Source organism: Procambarus clarkii, chromosome 85, assembly GCF_040958095.1.
Source record: "Procambarus clarkii isolate CNS0578487 chromosome 85, FALCON_Pclarkii_2.0, whole genome shotgun sequence".
Lineage (NCBI taxonomy): Eukaryota > Metazoa > Arthropoda > Malacostraca > Decapoda > Cambaridae > Procambarus > Procambarus clarkii.
In genome coordinates, this window is record NC_091234.1 from 5,090,157 (window position 1) to 5,110,796 (window position 20,640).

Consider the following 20,640-nt stretch of genomic DNA (forward strand, 5'->3'; position numbering starts at 1 on the left):
GATTGCCAGCAAGCTTTCCGCACTCTACAAAAACGTAATTGCTTAAGTAGTTACTCAAGCTGGAACACCGAGAGGAATACTAAGTGGGGCGGAGGGAGTACCTGACAGGAAGGAAACAAAGGGTCACTGCGCACAGAGGAAGCAGCGTAGAGACATCTGTCGAGTCACCAATCTGAGACGGCAGCAAATTGCTTCCCGCCTCTCAATGTTTACTAATGACGGGACAACTAGTGAGAAATAATCCGTACTCATTGGGGGTTGATATTCTACAAACTCCAGAAAATACGTCATTAAAATATGTACAGATATTAACTACGGCAAATATCGTATTCTGAGGTTATGAACAGGTACGACGAGACTTTACATCAGTTTAAAATATCCGGGAGACTAATTCCTGCGCCAAAGGAACTCATTAGCAGGAACTGGGCAGCGCCGCGTGTCAACTGCCCAACGACTGACTGGATTGCCTTCACGAACCGACGCGCTCACTTGAATGAGCTTTAAACAAAACTAAGAATAGTTCAAGATGGCTGCCTCCAGACGTAAGAGGCCTGAGCTATGAGGAGAGCTGAGGGCACCGGACCTCACCACGCTGGAGGAGACAGGAACGCTATATGTTAATGACGATTAATTGGTACAGTTATAGAGTACGCAATGTTGGGGAAGAGTAGCCGCCAGACGAGGCCTCACACACGGGGTCACTAACCACCAAACGAGGCCTCACACATGGGGTCACTAACCACCAAACGAGGTGGCTAGTGACATCCATGTCAACAACCACCTCATCATTAGGGGATATAATCAGGTGCTAGACAGAAGAATTTTTCTTTGAGAATGTAAGGAGAGACCTTACGAAACGCATCACGAGGCGTCAGACCCAAATATTAAGTAAAAATGAACTTTTGGAGAGTTAATTTTTATTCCTGCTTCAGTGAAGAAAAACATAAGGAATATCGAAGAGATTCGTGCCAGAATCATAAACCTAAAACTTTCTGTCGTTTTCAACGAGATATGTTAAAGAGAAAGACTGGTACCAATATATATTATTATATATATATATTATATATATATATGTATATATATATATATATATATATTATATATATATATATATATATATTATATATATATATATAAATTTATCTAAGGAAATAGTTGTGTTGGTTAAACTCCCGTTCTCTAACCAACACCTGAAAGATGTAACTCACACACAATTATAATTTTAAGCTACAAAAGATTCGTGCAAAACGTATTTAATTTTTTAAAGTATTTTATCTCGTGTCTAAGATATAGAAATGTTATTCTAACTAATATATAATAATTAATAATGCAATTGATTACAGTACAATATATATGATGCGGAATATCTTGGTATTCTTAACTAGTACAATATTTTGATGAGTTTAGAGTAATGTCTAAACTTGAAACAATAGTTATTAAACAAGTTGACTTTAAATTGATTCACGTTTTCAGCTAACAAGGCAGCACTAAAATATTCATGTTGTCAACACATACTTCAGAATTTGTTGCATTCATTCTGATTGTATTGTAACGATGTCGGAGTACAACTTATGTTTAGATTTTCTGTCATTGGGTAAACACCCTTAACTGAGGCAGAAAGATGATGCGAGCATGACAGTAATGGAGCGGACAGATGAGGGGTTTATGAAACCGTCGACCGGACAGCGGAAGAGATGTACCGACATATATGTGTGTGAATATATACGGTTACAGCCTGCTTGATATACGTCACCCCAGGTCATATGTCTCTCTCCTTGAGAAAGATCACCCGTGTATTAGTTAAGTCTTGAGCCTCGGTCAGCACGGGGTGAGTGTCGGGTGGCGTCGGTCAGCACGGGGGTGAGTGTCGGGTGGCGTCGGTCAGCACGGGGGTGAGTGTCGGGTGGCGTCGGTCAGCACGGGGGTGAGTGTCGGGTGGCGTCGGTCAGCACGGGGGTGAGTGTCGGGTGGCGTCGGTCAGCACGGGGTGAGTGTCGGGTGGCGTCGGTCAGCACGGGGGTGAGTGTCGGGTGGCGTCGGTCAGCACGGGGGTGAGTGTCGGGTGGCGTCGGTCAGCACGGGGGTGAGTGTCGGGTGGCGTCGGTCATCACGGGGGTGAGTGTCGGGTGGCGTCGGTCATCACGGGGGTGAGTGTCGGGTGGCGTCGGTCAGCACGGGGGTGAGTGTCGGGTGGCGTCGGTCAGCACGGGGGTGAGTGTCGGGTGGCGTCGGTCAGCACGGGGTGAGTGTCGGGTGGCGTCGGTCAGCACGGGGTGAGTGTCGGGTGGCGTCGGTCAGCACGGGGGTGAGTGTCGGGTGGCGTCGGTCATCACGGGGTGAGTGTCGGGTGGCGTCGGTCATCACGGGGTGAGTGTCGGGTGGCGTCGGTCAGCACAGGGTGAGTGTCGGGTGGCGTCGGTCAGCACGGGGGTGAGTGTCGGGTGGCGTCGGTCATCACGGGGTGAGTGTCGGGTGGCGTCGGTCAGCACGGGGTGAGTGTCGGGTGGCGTCGGTCAGCACGGGGTGAGTGTCGGGTGGCGTCGGTCATCACGGGGTGAGTGTCGGGTGGCGTCGGTCAGCACGGGGGTGAGTGTCGGGTGGCGTCGGTCATCACGGGGTGAGTGTCGGGTGGCGTCGGTCAGCACGGGGTGAGTGTCGGGTGGCGTCGGTCAGCACGGGGTGAGTGTCGGGTGGCGTCGGTCAGCACGGGGTGAGTGTCGGGTGGCGTCGGTCAGCACGGGGTGAGTGTCGGGTGGCGTCGGTCAGCACGGGGGTGAGTGTCGGGTGGCGTCGGTCAGCACGGGGTGAGTGTCGGGTGGCGTCGGTCAGCACGGGGTGAGTGTCGGGTGGCGTCGGTCAGCACGGGGTGAGTGTCGGGTGGCGTCGGTCAGCACGGGGGTGAGTGTCGGGTGGCGTCGGTCAGCACGGGGTGAGTGTCGGGTGGCGTCGGTCAGCACGGGGTGAGTGTCGGGTGGCGTCGGTCATCACGGGGGTGAGTGTCGGGTGGCGTCGGTCAGCACGGGGTGAGTGTCGGGTGGCGTCGGTCAGCACGGGGTGAGTGTCGGGTGGCGTCGGTCAGCACGGGGTGAGTGTCGGGTGGCGTCGGTCAGCACGGGGTGAGTGTCGGGTGGCGTCGGTCAACACGGGGGTGAGTGTCGGGTGGCGTCGGTCAGCACGGGGTGAGTGTCGGGTGGCGTCGGTCAGCACGGGGGTGAGTGTCGGGTGGCGTCGGTCAGCACGGGGTGAGTGTCGGGTGGCGTCGGTCATCACGGGGGTGAGTGTCGGGTGGCGTCGGTCATCACGGGGGTGAGTGTCGGGTGGCGTCGGTCAGCACGGGGTGAGTGTCGGGTGGCGTCGGTCAGCACGGGGGTGAGTGTCGGATGGCGTCTGACGCCTCGCCAGGTCCCGCTGGAGGGTCGTCATGCCTCCCTATGTTAAGGGTAGGCGACGAGGAGGCCTAGAATTGTTAGCGGCGCAGCAGCGCTGACTTTGACCTGACGGGCTGACGGTTGAAAGTGATGGCAAAAGTTGCGTGGACTCGGAGGCGAGCTGGAAACACCTGGTACTGCAGTAGGAGGTCGTCCAATCTGATATTATGGGCCACCTTGGCCTATTAACTTTGCCAAAGTAGAACTTAAGCGGGAACCCTGTATGCCGGAAAGCTGTTAATCACAACAAAATAGGTTGTAGAATATTGGTTATTGGGGATTTGGAAACATGTTACATGGATATGGCCGTTTGCTCCGGGATGCAAGAAATAGTAGCGTAAGTTTTCCTGGGGCAAAGGTTGGAGACAGTGCATAGAATGAATAATGTATTGTCAGGCAAAAGGATCAATCCCAATGTCTGCCTCTCAGTGCGTGGAAACGATATTTGCCGAGGTAGGAGTGAGGAGATGTTAAGGACATGTCCACTATGGGCTCACCATTGCCCGTACTACTTGCGCCGCTCCTGTGCCAGGTGAGTCACGGGCTCACCATAGCCTGTGCTACTTGGAACTTGTTCCGAGTAGCTGAATCTATAACAACAATTAGGGATGAAGGATGGGTCCCGGTCAAGTACCGTTTCAGACTGAAAGAACACTTCCTGAAACACCCCATCATTGACCATGTAATAATGTCACGTGGAGTAATATGTCATAATGCTTCAGAAAATAAAACTCAAGGAAAGCAGCTTTACCTAATTAGAAAAATGATTAAAACTAGTAAAAACTAACTGAGGGCTTTTGTCCAGCAAGTTAGTCAAGCGGCGCTGAACAAGATGGTTGAACACGTGGCACCAACCACAATAGGGAGCCTGCAAAAGATACTTCCAAGTTAATTGATTATTATTTATTATTAAATTCGATTGAAGGTCCTTCTGAGGCAAAGTCAATATGTGTTGCCTCAGCGAAGGCTTGGCAATCTGGATGGTATTAGGCCGGCATGCTAGTGTGTTCAAAATGCCTGGCGAGGATGTTGGCTTTGTCCAAAGGCCAACAACTGTAACAGTTGTGATACAGGTGTTGACAACATAGGGGATGAGCGTGTGTTTCCATCTGAATTGGAATCCCGTGAACAATGGCTCAAGCTGTGGTTAAGGGTTTGTGTTGACGGAGAAGCACTTAGTGTGGGAGGGAACACAGTGTGGGAGGGAACACAGTGTGGGAGGGAACACAGTGTGGGAGGGAACACAGTGTGGGAGGGAACACACAGTGTGGGAAGAATACAGTGTGGGAGAGAACACACAGTGTGGGAGGGAACACACAGTGTGGGAGGGAACACACAGTGTGGGAGGGAACACACAGTGTGGGAGGGAACACACAGTGTGGGAGTGAACACACAGTGTGGGAGGGAACACACAGTGTGGGAGGGAACACACAGTGTGGGAGGGAACACACAGTGTGGGAGTGAACACACAGTGTGGGAGTGAACACACAGTGTGGGAGGGAACACACAGTGTGGGAGTGAACACACAGTGTGGGAGTGAACACACAGTGTGGGAGTGAACACACAGTGTGGGAGGGAACACACAGTGTGGGAGGGAACACACAGTGTGGGAGGGAACACACAGTGTGGGAGGGAACACACAGTGTGGGAGGGAACACACAGTGTGGGAGGGAACACACAGTGTGGGAGGGAACACACAGTGTGGGAGGGAACACACAGTGTGGGAGGAAACACAGAGGAGAAAAGGAGACTACTCATAGATTCCATAAACTTTAACTCTGAAAAGAATAGAGAAATACTTAATAATAATAATAATAAATTTGATATAGAAATGAGAGACGCTGAGAAAGGTTCTCCTCATCGTGGCTACACGTGGGCCTGAGAGAGACGCTGAGAAAGGTTGTGAGAGTTACAAGCATAAAGACATCTGGCCAGGCGTGGTGAGGGTTGAGGGAGGCGGCGGTGAGCGCTCAAGATGACACACACGGCCAAGGTCTGACCCTCCCAAGGGTCTAGTTAAAGATGAAATACAAGGCCCAGCTGACCTTCATTGGTACACCCCAGAGAGTATTGTTGTTGGGGTGTGGGTGGGCTGGTGCTCCTTAGTGGAGGTGGGGAGAGGGTGCTTGGTGGGGGGGTGGGGTGGGGGGGGGGGGAGAGAGTGTGTGCTTGGTGTGGGACGGGCGAGGGGTGCATGGTAAGGCATGGTGAGTGTGCTCGGTGTGGGAGGGGTGAGGGAGCATGGTGAGGCAGGGAGAGCGTGTTTGGTGGGGGTGATAGTAGTGGATAGTATGCCTACGACCTTCCATTTCAGATTTTTTCCTTAGACTGTCAAGGGCATAGAAAAATGTTCCATGGATTACATCAGCGGACAGGCATAGTCATACTAAAATTTCGCGTGAATGAGGCCCGGTTCTTACTCTTTTCCAAAGACGGTTTATCCCAAAAGTTTGCTCCAGTTACATATTTGTCCAGTCACTTTAGTTTTTCCTCACTATTGGGACAGTTCTAGGCACAGACCGTTTTAATGTCCTTGATTAGGGACGGTCATAGCACAAGCTCTTTTATCAGTGACCCAGGCAGGGAACGGCTTCCGACATCCCGAATTTCCAATGATGTCAACAAGCTGGTTTTAATCCACCCAATAAGCTTCGATCAGTCCGTTTTCAATGAGTGCACATTTAATCCAATTTTCAATGAATGCATATTTCATTCCATTTTTAATTATTTATTATTTCTACCCATTACCAATGATTGCATGATTGCAAACTTTAAGCAAATATTAATAAAGTTTTCGACTGGGCAACAGAAAATAACATGATGTTTAACAGTGATAAATTCCAGGTCGTTAGGTACGGTAAAAATGAGGACCTTAAACATAATACAGGGTACAAAACACAAATAAATCTGCCCAAAATAGGAAAGCAGCATGAAAAGGATTCACGAAAGTGACGTACGGTCCCGTTTTCTGTTTCGGGTCCTCTGGCTTAGGCTGTTATGTCTGGAGAGGAAACGTTCAATTAACGGTTTTCACAACGTTTTGAAACTTAGAACTTCCAGCCCTCCTAACCTACCAGAGGACCCTTAACTTGCTGTTTTGGGAAAAAAATCCAAAATTAAATTTGAAAATAAATTTCCATATTTAATTTCGTCGATATTTGGCCGTAGCGCATACTAGCGAAAAGCGACGTAATTTGTAAGAGGACTGTAATACTAACTAATTGTAGTAGTTAGTATTAGTTATGTTTAGGTTAATGTTATTTTATTATTTTGGCCTAAACTTACTGGTGCTAAGCTCATCGTGCCACAACCAGTCCCCCTCAAATAATAAATAGCATTTTGATATCAAAATATCCGACGGACAAAATATGATCTACTATAAATCGTAGCGGCTCGCAAACATTCACGTTTTCTATATGTGGGTCGCTTGGTTAGGTTAGGTAAGATTCGGTGTTTTAATACACCACTTTATGTCCGTTGTGGCAGCTTGGGAGGCTGAGGTCAAACTACCAAGAACTACAACACACAACCTAGACATAAATAGTTAAATATTCACGTCAGTACAGATGGAAGAGGGAGAAGGACATTTGACAGTGAAAGGACTTAATTTTGACAATTAGCCCAAGTGTTCAGCTCACGTTGTCCAAAATAATTGATCGACGTTCAAATATGAGGAGTGAGGACCCAGGTGGTGTTCCTGGGAGTGATTGAGTCCTGGTCTCTGAGGATAGATGAGGGTGGTGATGTCTGTGTCAAGGTGAGGGTGGTGATGTCTGTATCAAGGTGAGGGTGGTGATGTCTGTGTCAAGGTGAGGGGAGGTGATGTCTGTGTCAAGGTGAGGGAGGTGATGTCTGTGTCAAGGTGAGGGTGGTGATGTCTGTGTCAAGGTGAGGGTGGTGATGTCTGTGTCAAGGTGAGGGAGGTGATGTCTGTGTCAAGGTGAGGGTGGTGATGTCTGTGTCAAGGTGAGGGTGGTGATGTCTGTGTCAAGGTGAGGGTGGTGATGTCTGTGTCAAGGTGAGGGGAGGTGATGTCTGTGTCAAGGTAAGGGGAGGTGATGTCTGTGTCAAGGTGAGGGTGGTGATGTTTGTGTCAAGGTGGCGACATAATGTTTTGGTTACATTTATTAAACAGTTTACAAGCATGAAAACTTCCCAATCAACTGTTGTTATTGTTATAAACAGCCGCCTGGTGCTTCGGAGCTCATTAACTGTTTAATAATCGGAAACAAAGCCGCCAAAGATTGAGAAAAGATGTACAGCTTCGTAAGTGTTTGCGTAAGTGCCTTCGTGAATCAGGCCCCTAATTCGTAACAGGGCCCTAACCTACCAGAGGACCCAAAACAGAAAATGGGACAGTATGTCAATTTCGCGAGCCGCTACCACTTTCTAGTACGACGATTTTTGGCCTCAGGTAAAGTATACGTCAAATTGCGACGTTCTATTAGGAGGACGGGCTGGCCTGCCAACACAATGCCTTCTCCTGAGCCAAGTTATCGAACGGGCGTGGTTTAACAGCGTATTCGAAGTCGACACACGCGTCCCTTCAGCCGCTTGCCAATCTTTCTACTCCTGTTCCTAGTCTCTCCTCGCCTCAGCAACTTGTTCTTATCGTGTTGAACCGCCTTCCGTAAACCTCTTCTACATCATCGGCTGATTCTTCGCCACACACCTTGCTCCGTTAGTCATAACATTTGGGCACCAGCTGGCCCGCCTGAGGTTAAAGTGACCAGGGAACTCTGGCCATTTACCCAATGGAGGAGTAAAGGAGATATTTGTGGAGCGGCGTTTGGAAGATAATGCTAGAGGTGATTTTATTTTTCCCCGCATACTTGAGTGACTGGTGATATGACAGGTATTCACTTTGTGGTCGTGTTCACGCTCAATTACCTAAAATAACATGATATAAAACCACATCAGAATCTAAAAAATTAAATTGAACTTCAGCTGTGATTTGAGCCACATAACAGCGAAGGCTACAATAAGAGGCAGCAATAATATCTGCAGCTCAACTTTACCCACGATGTCGTAAGTTGGAACAATTGGGATTATGACCGGTGGACGACGATACGAAAGATCCTGTCCATGAACTGACAGGATCCGTTGGCGTCCATCTGTCTGCCCGTCAGTCTGTCTAGTATACCATTACCAATAAGACCTCTAATACCATAATACCGTCTTCGCCCTTCGGCTTATATCTTATTGCTATTTAGAACCTGAAATACAACTTAACCAATAGCTGAAGCGAGGTAATTTTGTCCAAATAATTACAATTTAATAAAATGATTTTTATTAAATAAATCGTACATAAATATTTTGAGAAGAAACAGGAAAAAAGGTCAAAGCTGATACAGTATAAACACCAGTAGGACATAGTGATAAACTTGAAGCTCTTGTGAGAGACAATGAGAAACTTGAAGCTCTTGTGAGAGACAATGAGAAACTTGAAGCTCCTGTGAGAGACAATGAGAAACTTGAATCTCTTGTGAGAGACAATGAGAAACTTGCGTCATTAGAGTCATAATTATTATTATGTGTGGCCTTAATAATTCTCAAGAGGTTGATAGGCCTTCAGCCCCACACCAAGCTGAAGGCCCACAGGACAATATGTGCAGTTAAAGGTCATCACCACTAACACTTGGGGTCATCACCACTAACACTTGGGGGTCATCACCACTACCACTTGGGGGTCATCACCACTTCCACTTGTTATGCTCGGCCTCTCTCACCAGTGTTAATAGATAATGAGTGATTGTGTGGTACAGGAGAGCCTCGCCAGTGATTGTGTGGTACAGGAGAGCCTCGCCAGTGATTGTGTGGTACAGGAGAGCCTCACCAGTGATTGTGTGGTACAGGAGAGCCTCCCCAGTGATTGTGTGGTACAATAGAGCCTCGCCAGTGATTGTGTGGTACAATAGAGCCTCACCAGTGATTGTCTGGTACAGGAGAGCCTCGCTAGTGATTGTGTTGCACAGGAGAGCCTCCCCAGTAATTGTGTTGTTCATTGGAAACAAAGAGTCAAAACAGCAAGTTAAGGGTCCTCTGGTAGGTTAGAAGAGCAGGAAGTTCTCCTAAGATTTCAAAAGTTATGAAAAACCGTTAATTGATAGTTTTCTCTTCTAACCTAGCCGAGTAAGCCGGAGGACTCAAAACCGAGAACGGGACAGTACGTCACTTTCGTGAGCATATTTCATTTGAAATTACATCCATTTTGGGCCATAGAAGCATACAGTGCTCCTCTAGCACCCCCGGGATAAATATGCCAGGCTGGCATTTCCACCTGAAGTTAGCAGTGACAGGAGGTACGCCTGGATGAAACGTGATCGTCCTCGTGTTTTTGTTGACCTTCATAGACCTTATATGCCCTAGACACGCCTCACCCTACATCTATGAAGGCAGGTCCCATCTCTGCCATACTCCGAGGTAAAGTGGGTGGCATCACATTCAGTAACGCTGACTCTCCTGCGGGCTCCAGGAGATACAAAGTGTATCTTGTCACTTTCTACCTCCATAACTTTGACAACTCCTATGCGAATGATTTATCAGGTGTGTACAGTGCAGAAACGCAGCAAGTCTTGGGAAGCCACTGAACAAGATTAGTAGGGGGGACCCTAGAGCGATGCGTGTGAATCTGTGCAACATTGCAATGTTGTACGGGTCCTAGACTTGCATGATGAAAGTTGCATGATGATAATGAATGTTGCAAACTGATGAAAGAGTGTAATGATGTAATGTTGCAAAGTGTCTGGGGAAAAAATGAAAAAATAAGGATCAAAAGGATCGTTCAGTGAAAAAATGGAAGTGTACAGCAGGTATCAGGGTTCGATTTTTAGAGGGGGAAGTGTACAGCATGTAGGAGGATCCCGTTTGAGTGGTAGGATATAAGTTAGTGTGTGCCAAGATGGTGAGGATGAGCAAGGAGGAGGAGGAGTTGCAAAGATGAATCAAAGTATGAATATGTGAGATTAGAATAGATATGAAGAGGAAACAAGACAGGGAGTAAGGAAAAACAGTAGTATAGTAAGACTGAAGGAAAGTTAGCTTACGTACAGTAACTGGAGGAGTCGTTAGCATCTTGTAGTGATTTCCTGCAGAAGCGTGGAGAGGCCTTCGTCAGGCCGACTCCTCTCCTGACGTAACCACAACAAATATCAGCCCATTGCTGTCCCCTTCAAAGCAAACAGCCTCTCTCAATGGAGGTACTAATTCAACTCCATAGATTAATTGATAAAGATTAAGCCACCCAAGAGGTGGCACGGGCATGAATAGCCGTGCCGGATGGGAGCCAACATTGTGAGAGCATTATCAGGGTGAGGCATGAGCTGGCATCATTGTGACTCAACATCACTTTCTGGATACTGAATCGTTTTGCTCTAGTATACGAGTAATTTTAATGCCTATACCTGTGTATAGTGTAGCAGAGGAATAACTTGTATTCATACTATTGAAGTAAATTAACCGTTTTTTTTTCCTTCTCTTCTGCAGTTAATGTGAGCAACATTGCCATCTTCAACAAGACCTGCCACAACGACTTGCAGTATATGGACTTCTCTGAGTACGAGTACAACTACAGGAAGGAGACGTGGATCACAATCACCTGGAGGGAAGTCATCAAGGTCAGTTTAGCTGCTTTAATTGTCTTGTTACCTTGAGCTCCTGTGTATTGTTCACTAATATGCTTAACAACTCATGCTATTACCAGTGGAGAGGAGAGAGTGGACTTAGTAACTCCACTCTCCCCAGTTGTGTTGTCCGCTGCTATGAACCTCGACTCTTTGTTGTGTGGAGGAGAAAAGATTTGTGAGACATACCTTACCTATTTTGAGGTTACCTTGAGGTGTTTTCGGGGCTTAGCGTCCCCGCAGCCCGGTCGTCGACCAGGCCTCCTCATTGCTGGACTGGTCAACCGGCTGTTGGACGTGGCTGCTCGTAGCCTGACATGTGAATCACAGCTTGGTTGATTCAGGTATTCTTTTTAGGTATTATGACAGGTTAGACACCTGTCCAAAACAGTTATCTCCAGTTCCTGGTTCTCTTCAATCATGCCTAGTGCGGTTCCATTTTCTTCCAATATCTTCTATTATGCACTTTACGTACATCCCAAGAGGCTCCACCTCCATTCGTTCTTCTAACTTACCTTCATTCTTCGTGTTACCACAAGTCGGGAGCTCAGGGTAAGGACTCCTTTATTCATCCTTTTCATTCACCTCCTTCTGCTTGACTTTCAGCTCCACCACCAGGTGGAGCAACGTATTGATGGGTACAACTAGTAATTGATATAAAATATATTAGAGAAGTAGACTGTAAAAACTTCTAAATGATATTTTGATTATTTCCCCTGAACATCTTCTGGGAGGTAGAACCAATAATGCTAGGACTACCTATGGCATATAAATGTTAAATAATTTGATGATAATTTTCATAAATAAATTCTAATCTTAGAGTTAGTACACTAACTACAATATTATAATTAAAAACAATGTCTTAGCTGTCAAGGTGTCAATGTGGAACGTGTCAGACAGCCTTCCATAATCAGTCTAAGCCTGTCTGGGCGTGTTGTCGTGGCAAACACGTGATTCACCAGAAAGGATAATCTTCTTCGTAGCTAACTCCACTCTGTGAAAAGTAATAGTATGTAATTTCTATATGACTACAAATACTTCCACTAATACACATTGAAAGAGGAGTTTACTGATTAGGGGAAAACACTGGTGTTTTTTGATCATCTCAACACCCTAGAACACAAGATTATGCCATAAAATATGACAATGGGTACTTATCCAACCGGATGTGGTGTCCACAAGGACAGATGAAGTTGGTTTCAAAGTCTGGGACCCGTCAATGCTCGGATGATCCATATACCAACGATGAAATGACCAACTTCGGGACACAGATCAAGATGGCTTCTCTCTCGTCAAGTCTCCAGGCAAGTGTGCAGGCGACGCGCGCGCCACCTGGACCCTCACTGTGTATGAGCTCGGCATATAAGTCACAATATTGTATTCTGGTTGTCAATGAACACGTAATTTGATACACAATGACGGGGAACAATGTGTGAAAATATGTTTCTAAATCTTTGCTGTAAACAATGTGTTCAAGTGACTTTCCAAATACCCACTTACCTCTACCACGTTTATCAATTTCAATTAATTTGAAACTTTCCTCTGTATTGATATCATATTTCAAGTATACTCCACAGCTGTAAAATAATATCAGGAATGTTTTGTAAACAAAGATGTATGTATTTAATAATAAAAAAATTGCAAATAAAATAATTCCCTACGAACAAACTCCTCTGTATTGAACAAAATATATAACACATCCTACTGTCCAGAACTCGCACATGATGATTATTCACAAAATAATTATCAAACAAATAACAATTGACTCCCAAATCAAATGGGAATACTGTTAATAATAATACTGTATATTAATAATATCAACGAACAGCTCAAATATTATACAAATAGTAATATTCAAACTATCTATGCAAAACTGTACCTCGCTCCTGGTGATGCTAGCACTCGTTCTCACTAGCACCGCTAGCAAGAGCCTATTAGGTAATGTCTGCTAGTCTTGCTGTGGCTCACACCTCACTAGCTGACACTAGGATACACGGCACCCTCACCTGTTGTATTATTGTAGTAATTTATAAAGGTTTATCTTAAAGAACACTTGTGAGAGAAAAAAATCATGGGGGCTTTAAGATAACAAAAAGGGGTCTTTGATAACTGGAAATGGTTTATTACTGGATGAATTCCAGGAGTTAGAATAATAGTCAGGGTAGCCTTGGATAATATTCAGGGTAACCTAGGATAATATTCAGGGTAACCTAGGATAATATTCAGGGTAGCCTAGGATAAATAAGATTGAAGTGATGAATGACACTTGGATGTCTCGGACAGTTAGACATGGATATAATATAATAATGTCGAATTAGGATAACATAGGAAGACGACTAGGATTTATGGAATGAAAAGAAATGATACGAAGATATCTGGGAAAGCAAATGATGGCTCTAGGATAATTAAGTTAGGATAACAGAGGCGAGCAATGGGATACTATAGATAACAAAGGATGACACACACACACACACACTGGTATAAGGCAGAGCTAAGTAAAACATGGCTTCATGCCTTCACTTAGAACATCGTCAATCCCCTCATAGTGAACAACAAGTCCTTATTGAACGCTCACTTCAAACCGCCTCACATTAAACACAAACTGAACTCTAAATTAGGCTATTTCCAGCTTAGTCCTCCCCTACACACCCTTACTCTGCCACTCTATTTCACTCCTCCAATCCTCATCTAATCTATTTATATTTCTTCTCTAATACTGGACTGTAAAAAAGTACAATTGATATCTAAGATATCAATATTCACCTTTGAAAGTATTTATGAATTCAAACTAGGAAATAGGAAAAAGGACATGCCACCGAGAACAAAGAGGGGAGGGTGGGGCTAGAAAAATATGTACTGGAACTAAGACCTGGAAGGCTGGTACTAAAGGCCGGGAAGGCTGGAACTAAGACCTGGAAGGCTGGAACTAAGGTTTGAAAATAAGACCTGAAAGGATGGAACAAAGACCTGAAGACTGGAACAAAGACCTGGAAGGCTGGAACAAAGACCTGGAAGGCTGGAACTAAGACCTGGAAGGCTGGAACTAAGACCTGGAAGGCTGGAACTAAGACCTGGAAGGCTGGAACTAAGGTTTGAAATAAGACCTGAAAGGATGGAACAAAGACCTGGAAGGCTGGAACTAAGACCTGGAAGGCTGGAACTAAGACCTGGAAGGCAGACACCAACTCCTCAATCTGCCGAATTATGTATAACTACGTTTGTTTATTTATTTTCTTTTGTCGTAAGTGGACAGTATATTAAAGTATTTCTTGAGGAACAGTATATTAAAATATTTTATTACGTACTGTATATTAAAGTATTTTATAACGTACTGTAGAAAAATATTTTATAACGTACTATATATTAAAGTATTTTATAACGTACTGTATATTAAAGTATTTTATAACGTACTGTATATTAAAGTATTTTATAACGTACTGTATATTAAAGTATTTTATTACGTACTGTATATTAAAGTATTTTATAACGTACTATATATTAAAGTATTTTATAACGTACTGTATATTAAAGTATTTTATAACGTACTGTATATTAAAGTATTTTATTACGTACTGTATATTAAGTATTTTATAACGTACTGTATATTAAAGTATTTTATTACGTACTGTATATTAAAGTATTTTATAACGTACTGTATATTAAAGTATTTTATTACGTACTGTATATTAAAGTATTTTTTAACGTACTGTATATTAAAGTATTTTATAACGTACTGTATATTAAAGTATTTTATTACGTACTGTATATTAAAGTATTTTATAACGTACTGTATATTAAAGTATTTTATTACGTACTGTATATTAAAGTATTTTTTAACGTACTGTATATTAAAGTATTTTATTACGTACTGTATATTAAAGTATTTTATAACGTACTGTATATTAAAGTATTTTATTACGTACTGTATATTAAAGTATTTTATTACGTACTGTATATTAAAGTATTTTTTAACGGACTGTATATTAAAGTATTTTTAGCAGACTGTGTACCATAGGTAAATATGAGTTTCACATAATTCCACAGTGGGGAGTTTACAGTGTTAGTATTAACTGGAATAGAGCAGGATTAATACGTGCTTATTAAAATAATTCAAATATAATTTTGATATGCATTTATTTAATTAACTTATTCAATTTCCTGCTCTATCTGTTTCCTTACAAGTAAATAATTCTTAACATCTGTTTAGTGTCTGCGTATCCCAGTACCTCGAGTAACCTCATATGTCGACTACCTTACCTTGAGGTGCTTCCGGGGCTTAGCGTCCCCGCGGCCCGGTCGTCGACCTGGACTAGGGTCAACCTCGTAGGTAAAATGGCTGTTTTCTGCTCACTGCTGCTCGGCGCTGCGTCTGCCGGCAGTTTGGTCGTTAGTTGGAAAGAACACAAATTTAATGCCACTAATTCACTTATAACTAATGAAAGTTGGATATTAAAGTATCATTACTTACCTGTGATTGTTGGTAATGTACTTACGGTTACTTAGTAAGTTTATGTATGAGGTGAAAGGAAACGCACCCAACTGTTTCTGTCTTGCCCGGGGATCGAAGCCGGGATACTGGCTTGTGTGGCAGCGAGGAGATTGCGCCCCATTACCCGTAACAGGTGACGACAGGTGACGAATCTTCTAATCCTGAGGATTCCTTATGGACCCTCTTGGAGGGTCGGAACCTCCGAACCGGGGTTCGGATCCCACACACACTACATTATTGAGTGTGGAGTCATTACACCCGCCAGACCTGCCCCTGTGAGCGATGGTGCGTCTCAGTGACCTCATTCACGCCCTCGTCTTCCTGACGATGTACTTATGGTCTACCCGTTCACCAGTGCGGACTGCTGATCTCATGATCCTGCGTCCTTCACCATCCTGCCTGATGGTCCGGCATCACTCACCATCCTGCCAGATGGTCCGGCATCACTCACCATCCTGCCAGATGGTCCCGGCATCACTCACCATCCTGCCAGATGGTCCGGCATCACTCACCATCCTGCCAGATGGTCCGGCATCACTCACCATCCTGCCAGATGGTCCGGCATCACTCACCATCCTGCCTGATGGTCCGGCATCACTCACCATCCTGCCAGATGGTCCGGCATCACTCACCATCCTGCCTGATGGTCCGGCATCACTCACCATCCTGCCAGATGGTCCGGCATCACTCACCATCCTGCCAGATGGTCCGGCATCACTCACCATCCTGCCTGATGAGGATATATATATATATATATATATATATATATATATATATATATATATATATATATATATATATATATACTTGTTTACCCTCACATATCTTCTCTGTTGACACAAACTGTGCAAATGTTGACATGTATTAGGGGGTAGATGTGCCTTAACACATTAACGATGGAAACATAAGTTATCGAAACATGACGGTGGTCTGGCGGATTTGTTAAGTCTGTTGATTGACAGTTGAGAGGCGGACCAGAGAACCGAAGCTCAACCCCCGTAAGCACAACTAGGTGAGTACACTTCTCATCAGAAAACACTCTTGCTCTGGATTTCAGAGTTCCGGTGCATGTTAGGCCATGGTGGGTGGTGGTGGTGGTGATGACCATGATGGGTAGTGGTGATGATCACCATGATGGGTAGTGGTGATGATCACCATGATGGGTAGTGGTGGTGGTGATGACCATGGTGGGTAGTGGTGGTGGTGATGACCATGATGGGTAGTGGTGATGATCACCATGATGGGTAGTGGTGATGATCACCATGATGGGTAGTGGTGGTGGTGATGACCATGGTGGGTGGTGGTGGATGATCACCATGATGGGTAGTGGTGGTGGTGATGACCATGGTGGGTAGTGGTGGTGGTGATCACCATGATGGGTAGTGGTGGTGGTGATGATCACCATGATGGGTAGTGGTGGTGGTGATGATCACCATGATGGGTAGTGGTGATGATCACCATGATGGGTAGTGGTGATGATCACCATGATGGGTAGTGGTGGTGGTGATCACCATGATGGGTAGTGGTGGTGGTGATCACCATGATGGGTAGTGGTGATGATCACCATGGTGGGTAGTGGTGGTGGTGATCACCATGATGGGTAGTGGTGATGATCACCATGATGGGTAGTGGTGATGATCACCATGGTGGGTAGTGGTGGTGGTGATCACCATGATGGGTAGTGGTGATGATCACCATGGTGGGTAGTGGTGGTGGTGATCACCATGATGGGTAGTGGTGATGATCACCATGATGGGTAGTGGTGGTGGTGATGACCATGGTGGGTGGTGGTGATGATCACCATGATGGGTAGTGGTGGTGGTGATGACCATGGTGGGTAGTGGTGGTGGTGATGACCATGATGGGTAGTGGTGATGATCACCATGATGGGTAGTGGTGGTGGTGATGACCATGGTGGGTGGTGGTGATGATCACCATGATGGGTAGTGGTGGTGGTGATGACCATGGTGGGTAGTGGTGGTGGTGATCACCATGATGGGTAGTGGTGGTGGTGATGATCACCATGATGGGTAGTGGTGGTGGTGATGATCACCATGGTGGGTAGTGGTGGTGGTGATCACCATGATGGGTAGTGGTGATGATCACCATGGTGGGTAGTGGTGGTGGTGATCACCATGGTGGGTAGTGGTGATGATCACCATGGTGGGTAGTGGTGGTGGTGATCACCATGATGGGTAGTGGTGATGATCACCATGGTGGGTAGTGGTGGTGGTGATCACCATGATGGGTAGTGGTGATGATCACCATGATGGGTAGCTGGTAGTCATTCTCAGACGCTAAGGTACTGAGAGTAACTGCAGCTCTACCTGTGAGATGCACTCTGAGAAGTATAGACCACTGATCTTCAGGCCAGCTACGCTTTTTAGCTAGGGCCTCAAAAGTAATACATAACACATCTATCTCTGTCTCAACGAATGGTGGCATTAACTTACTTGCCTGGGAGATGCCAAAGCTTACTGGAAGTTTAGCTTCAGCTTGTTGGCGCCGAGTGAGGTGTGTAGTTTCCAACTCAAGTTCTTTTCTACGGTATTCTAGAGCATTATTGGCTTGCTTCTTACTGTGGCTCACGTTGTATCTCCAGAATCACGTTCTTTTACTTCAAGCTGTTCCCTCTCACGCTCACTTTGGAATTTAACCTGCTCACGTTGTACGGCTGATTGTTCTTTCTGGCGTTCGCGCTCAAGGGCAGCCTCGCGTTCCTTGAACTGTAGAGCTTCTTTCTGGCATTCACGCTCAAGGGCAGCCTAGTGTTCCTTCCTTTGTAGAGCTTCTTTCTGGCATTCACGCTCAAGGGCAGCCTCGTGTTCCTTCCTTTGTAGAGCTTCCTTCTCAAAGGCAGCTTGTTCTTTCTAGAGCTGTAGAGCTTTTTGGCGTTCACTCTCTAGGGTGGGCAAGTTCTTGTTCCTTCGCTAGTTCTAACTTTAACTTCATAGCTGCTATAGTATGCCGGTCTGTAATGGAATACTTTTCGTGAGAATCAGAGTCTATAATTCTATTGTCTAAAAGGTGGTCAAGGATAAGGTTATGCAAGTCACTTTTGGTGGCTCCTTGGGGAACATCTAGTTGGTACTTATGTGCAAGAGTTTGTAATTCTGTCTTCTGGGCACTACTTAAGTTCCCTAATTCATTTGCTGGATCACTACAAAATACTGAGAGACGAAACATTGAGATAGCAAACAGATATAATACCACAGGTATATTCTCTGTATAAGTGTCAGTAACAGGATGACGTGGCAACTGGTGACTATCCTTTGGGAATTCAATCGTTAATGTGAAAACAATTAACGTTAATATTAGATGTTAAGTGATTAAATGGTCAAAATGCAGGGAAATCAGGGAAATAAATGAAACTTTTATAGTTTCAAAAGTGAGAGGTAGTCAAAAAACGTAGGAATACCTTGCCGGGTCTCTATAGGACAGAAGCAAGGGGTTTCCTACTTAACTAGACGACACTTACAGAATTAGCGTTCTTTGGGCCCTGAAAAAGATTGCCAATTCCCTACCTGTGTAAGTATCATAATTTCTGACCGACACGTAGGGGTGCGAGTGTCAACTGGTGACGAGAACTGCTTGTTGAGGTCCCAACTCAACAGCGTAGTCCGTGCTAGAGGAACTATGGCCCTCTTTATCCTCCTTCAGTCGGATTACAGAAGATAGGGTACGTGTCCTGATGACAAACCAAAGTACCAGGGTACCATAGGGGGTGATCTGCCGTAAATGAGAAATATTCTAGGGACGAGAATAAGGTGGAAACACCAGTAATAACACCGAGATGAATAACCAATTAAGAGAGTGACTGGCCACCAGAACCCACGTAATCCACAGTCATCCAACACTCATAACATGTTATACTCTGAAAGGACAAAATACACAGCACCATAAAAATTGAAGGTTTGAAATTATTGAAAAAGCAACGTGTAACAAAAGCCAAGTACACTTACCACAAATGTTATTTCAATGACATTTCAATTGTCATTGAAATGACAAATGACTGGTCTAGTATCAGTACCTGAGTGAACCTCCTAGGACAGGCCCCCATTAATGTGACGAGAATGTAGATGTTAAGGCAGTCTTCTCTATGGCTGGTGGAAATGCCAGTCACATTAGAAAAAAAGAGAAAAAAAATGTTGACTGCTTGGCAGTTACCTCTACTAATATACAGATAGAAGTATATGCTAGATAGAAGCGTCAGATCTAGAGCACGAAAATATTCTGAGGCCAACTGCTCGTGCAAGACTATATATAGGCGGTGCAGATGGCGCTGGAGTCGCTGATTTACCAATGGGGAGAGTGTTGGCTTGAAGTGGTAGTTTGGTGATCGACAACGAAGGTGGTGCTCCGACAGCGAGGGAAGGGGGTGAGGAGTGAGAGCAGTTGTACTTCCCGTAGAGACGTCCTGTTAATTCCACTTATATTCTCTTGAATGTGGTATCTTGATGTTGCAGACGTATAGAAGTAATGCGATGTAGGAAGGAGCAGGCTAAACATCTCTCTTGAAAGAGATTACTGTCACAATATATATATTATATATCTATATAAATAAAAATGGAAATGTTCGTTTGTTCAAAATCGTTAATCTCCGAAAGTTCCTCACTGATCCCAGCACTCTTTGTCATATAACGCTTTGAAACTACTGACGGTCTTGGCCTCCACCACCTTCTCACCTAACTTGTTCCAACCATCTACCACTCTGTTTGCAAAAGTGAATTTTCTTATATTTCTTCGGCATCTGTGTTTAGCTAGTTTATATCTATGACCTCTTGTTCTTAAAGTTCCAGGTCTCAGGAAATCTTCCCTATCGATTTTATCAATTCCTGTTACTATTTTGTATGTAGTGATCATATCACCTCTTTTTCTTCTGTCTTCTAGTTTTGGCATATTTAATGCCTCTAACCTCTCCTCGTAGCTCTTGCCCTTGGAGGAGTGTGTGTGTGTGTGTGTGTTCGTGTGTATTCACCTAGTTGTGTTTGCGGGGGTTGAGCTTTTTGCTCTTTCGGCCCGCCTCTCAACTGTCAATCAACTGTTTACTAACAATTGTTTTTTCCTTACACCACACACACACCCCCGTGCAGCCCGACGG

At 44.9% G+C, this 20,640-nt stretch overlaps 1 protein-coding gene across 1 annotated transcript in view; it reads left to right on the forward strand.

Annotated features, from left to right (window-relative positions):
• Positions 1-20,640, forward strand: part of LOC138358644 (uncharacterized) — a 73,358-nt gene that overhangs the window by 30,894 nt on the left and 21,824 nt on the right. Inside the window, exons 4-5 of the mRNA XM_069316711.1 lie at positions 9,798-9,974; positions 10,914-11,044. Of these exons, the coding sequence (XP_069172812.1) occupies positions 9,798-9,974; positions 10,914-11,044 (308 nt within the window). The remainder of the gene's footprint in view (positions 1-9,797; positions 9,975-10,913; positions 11,045-20,640) is intronic.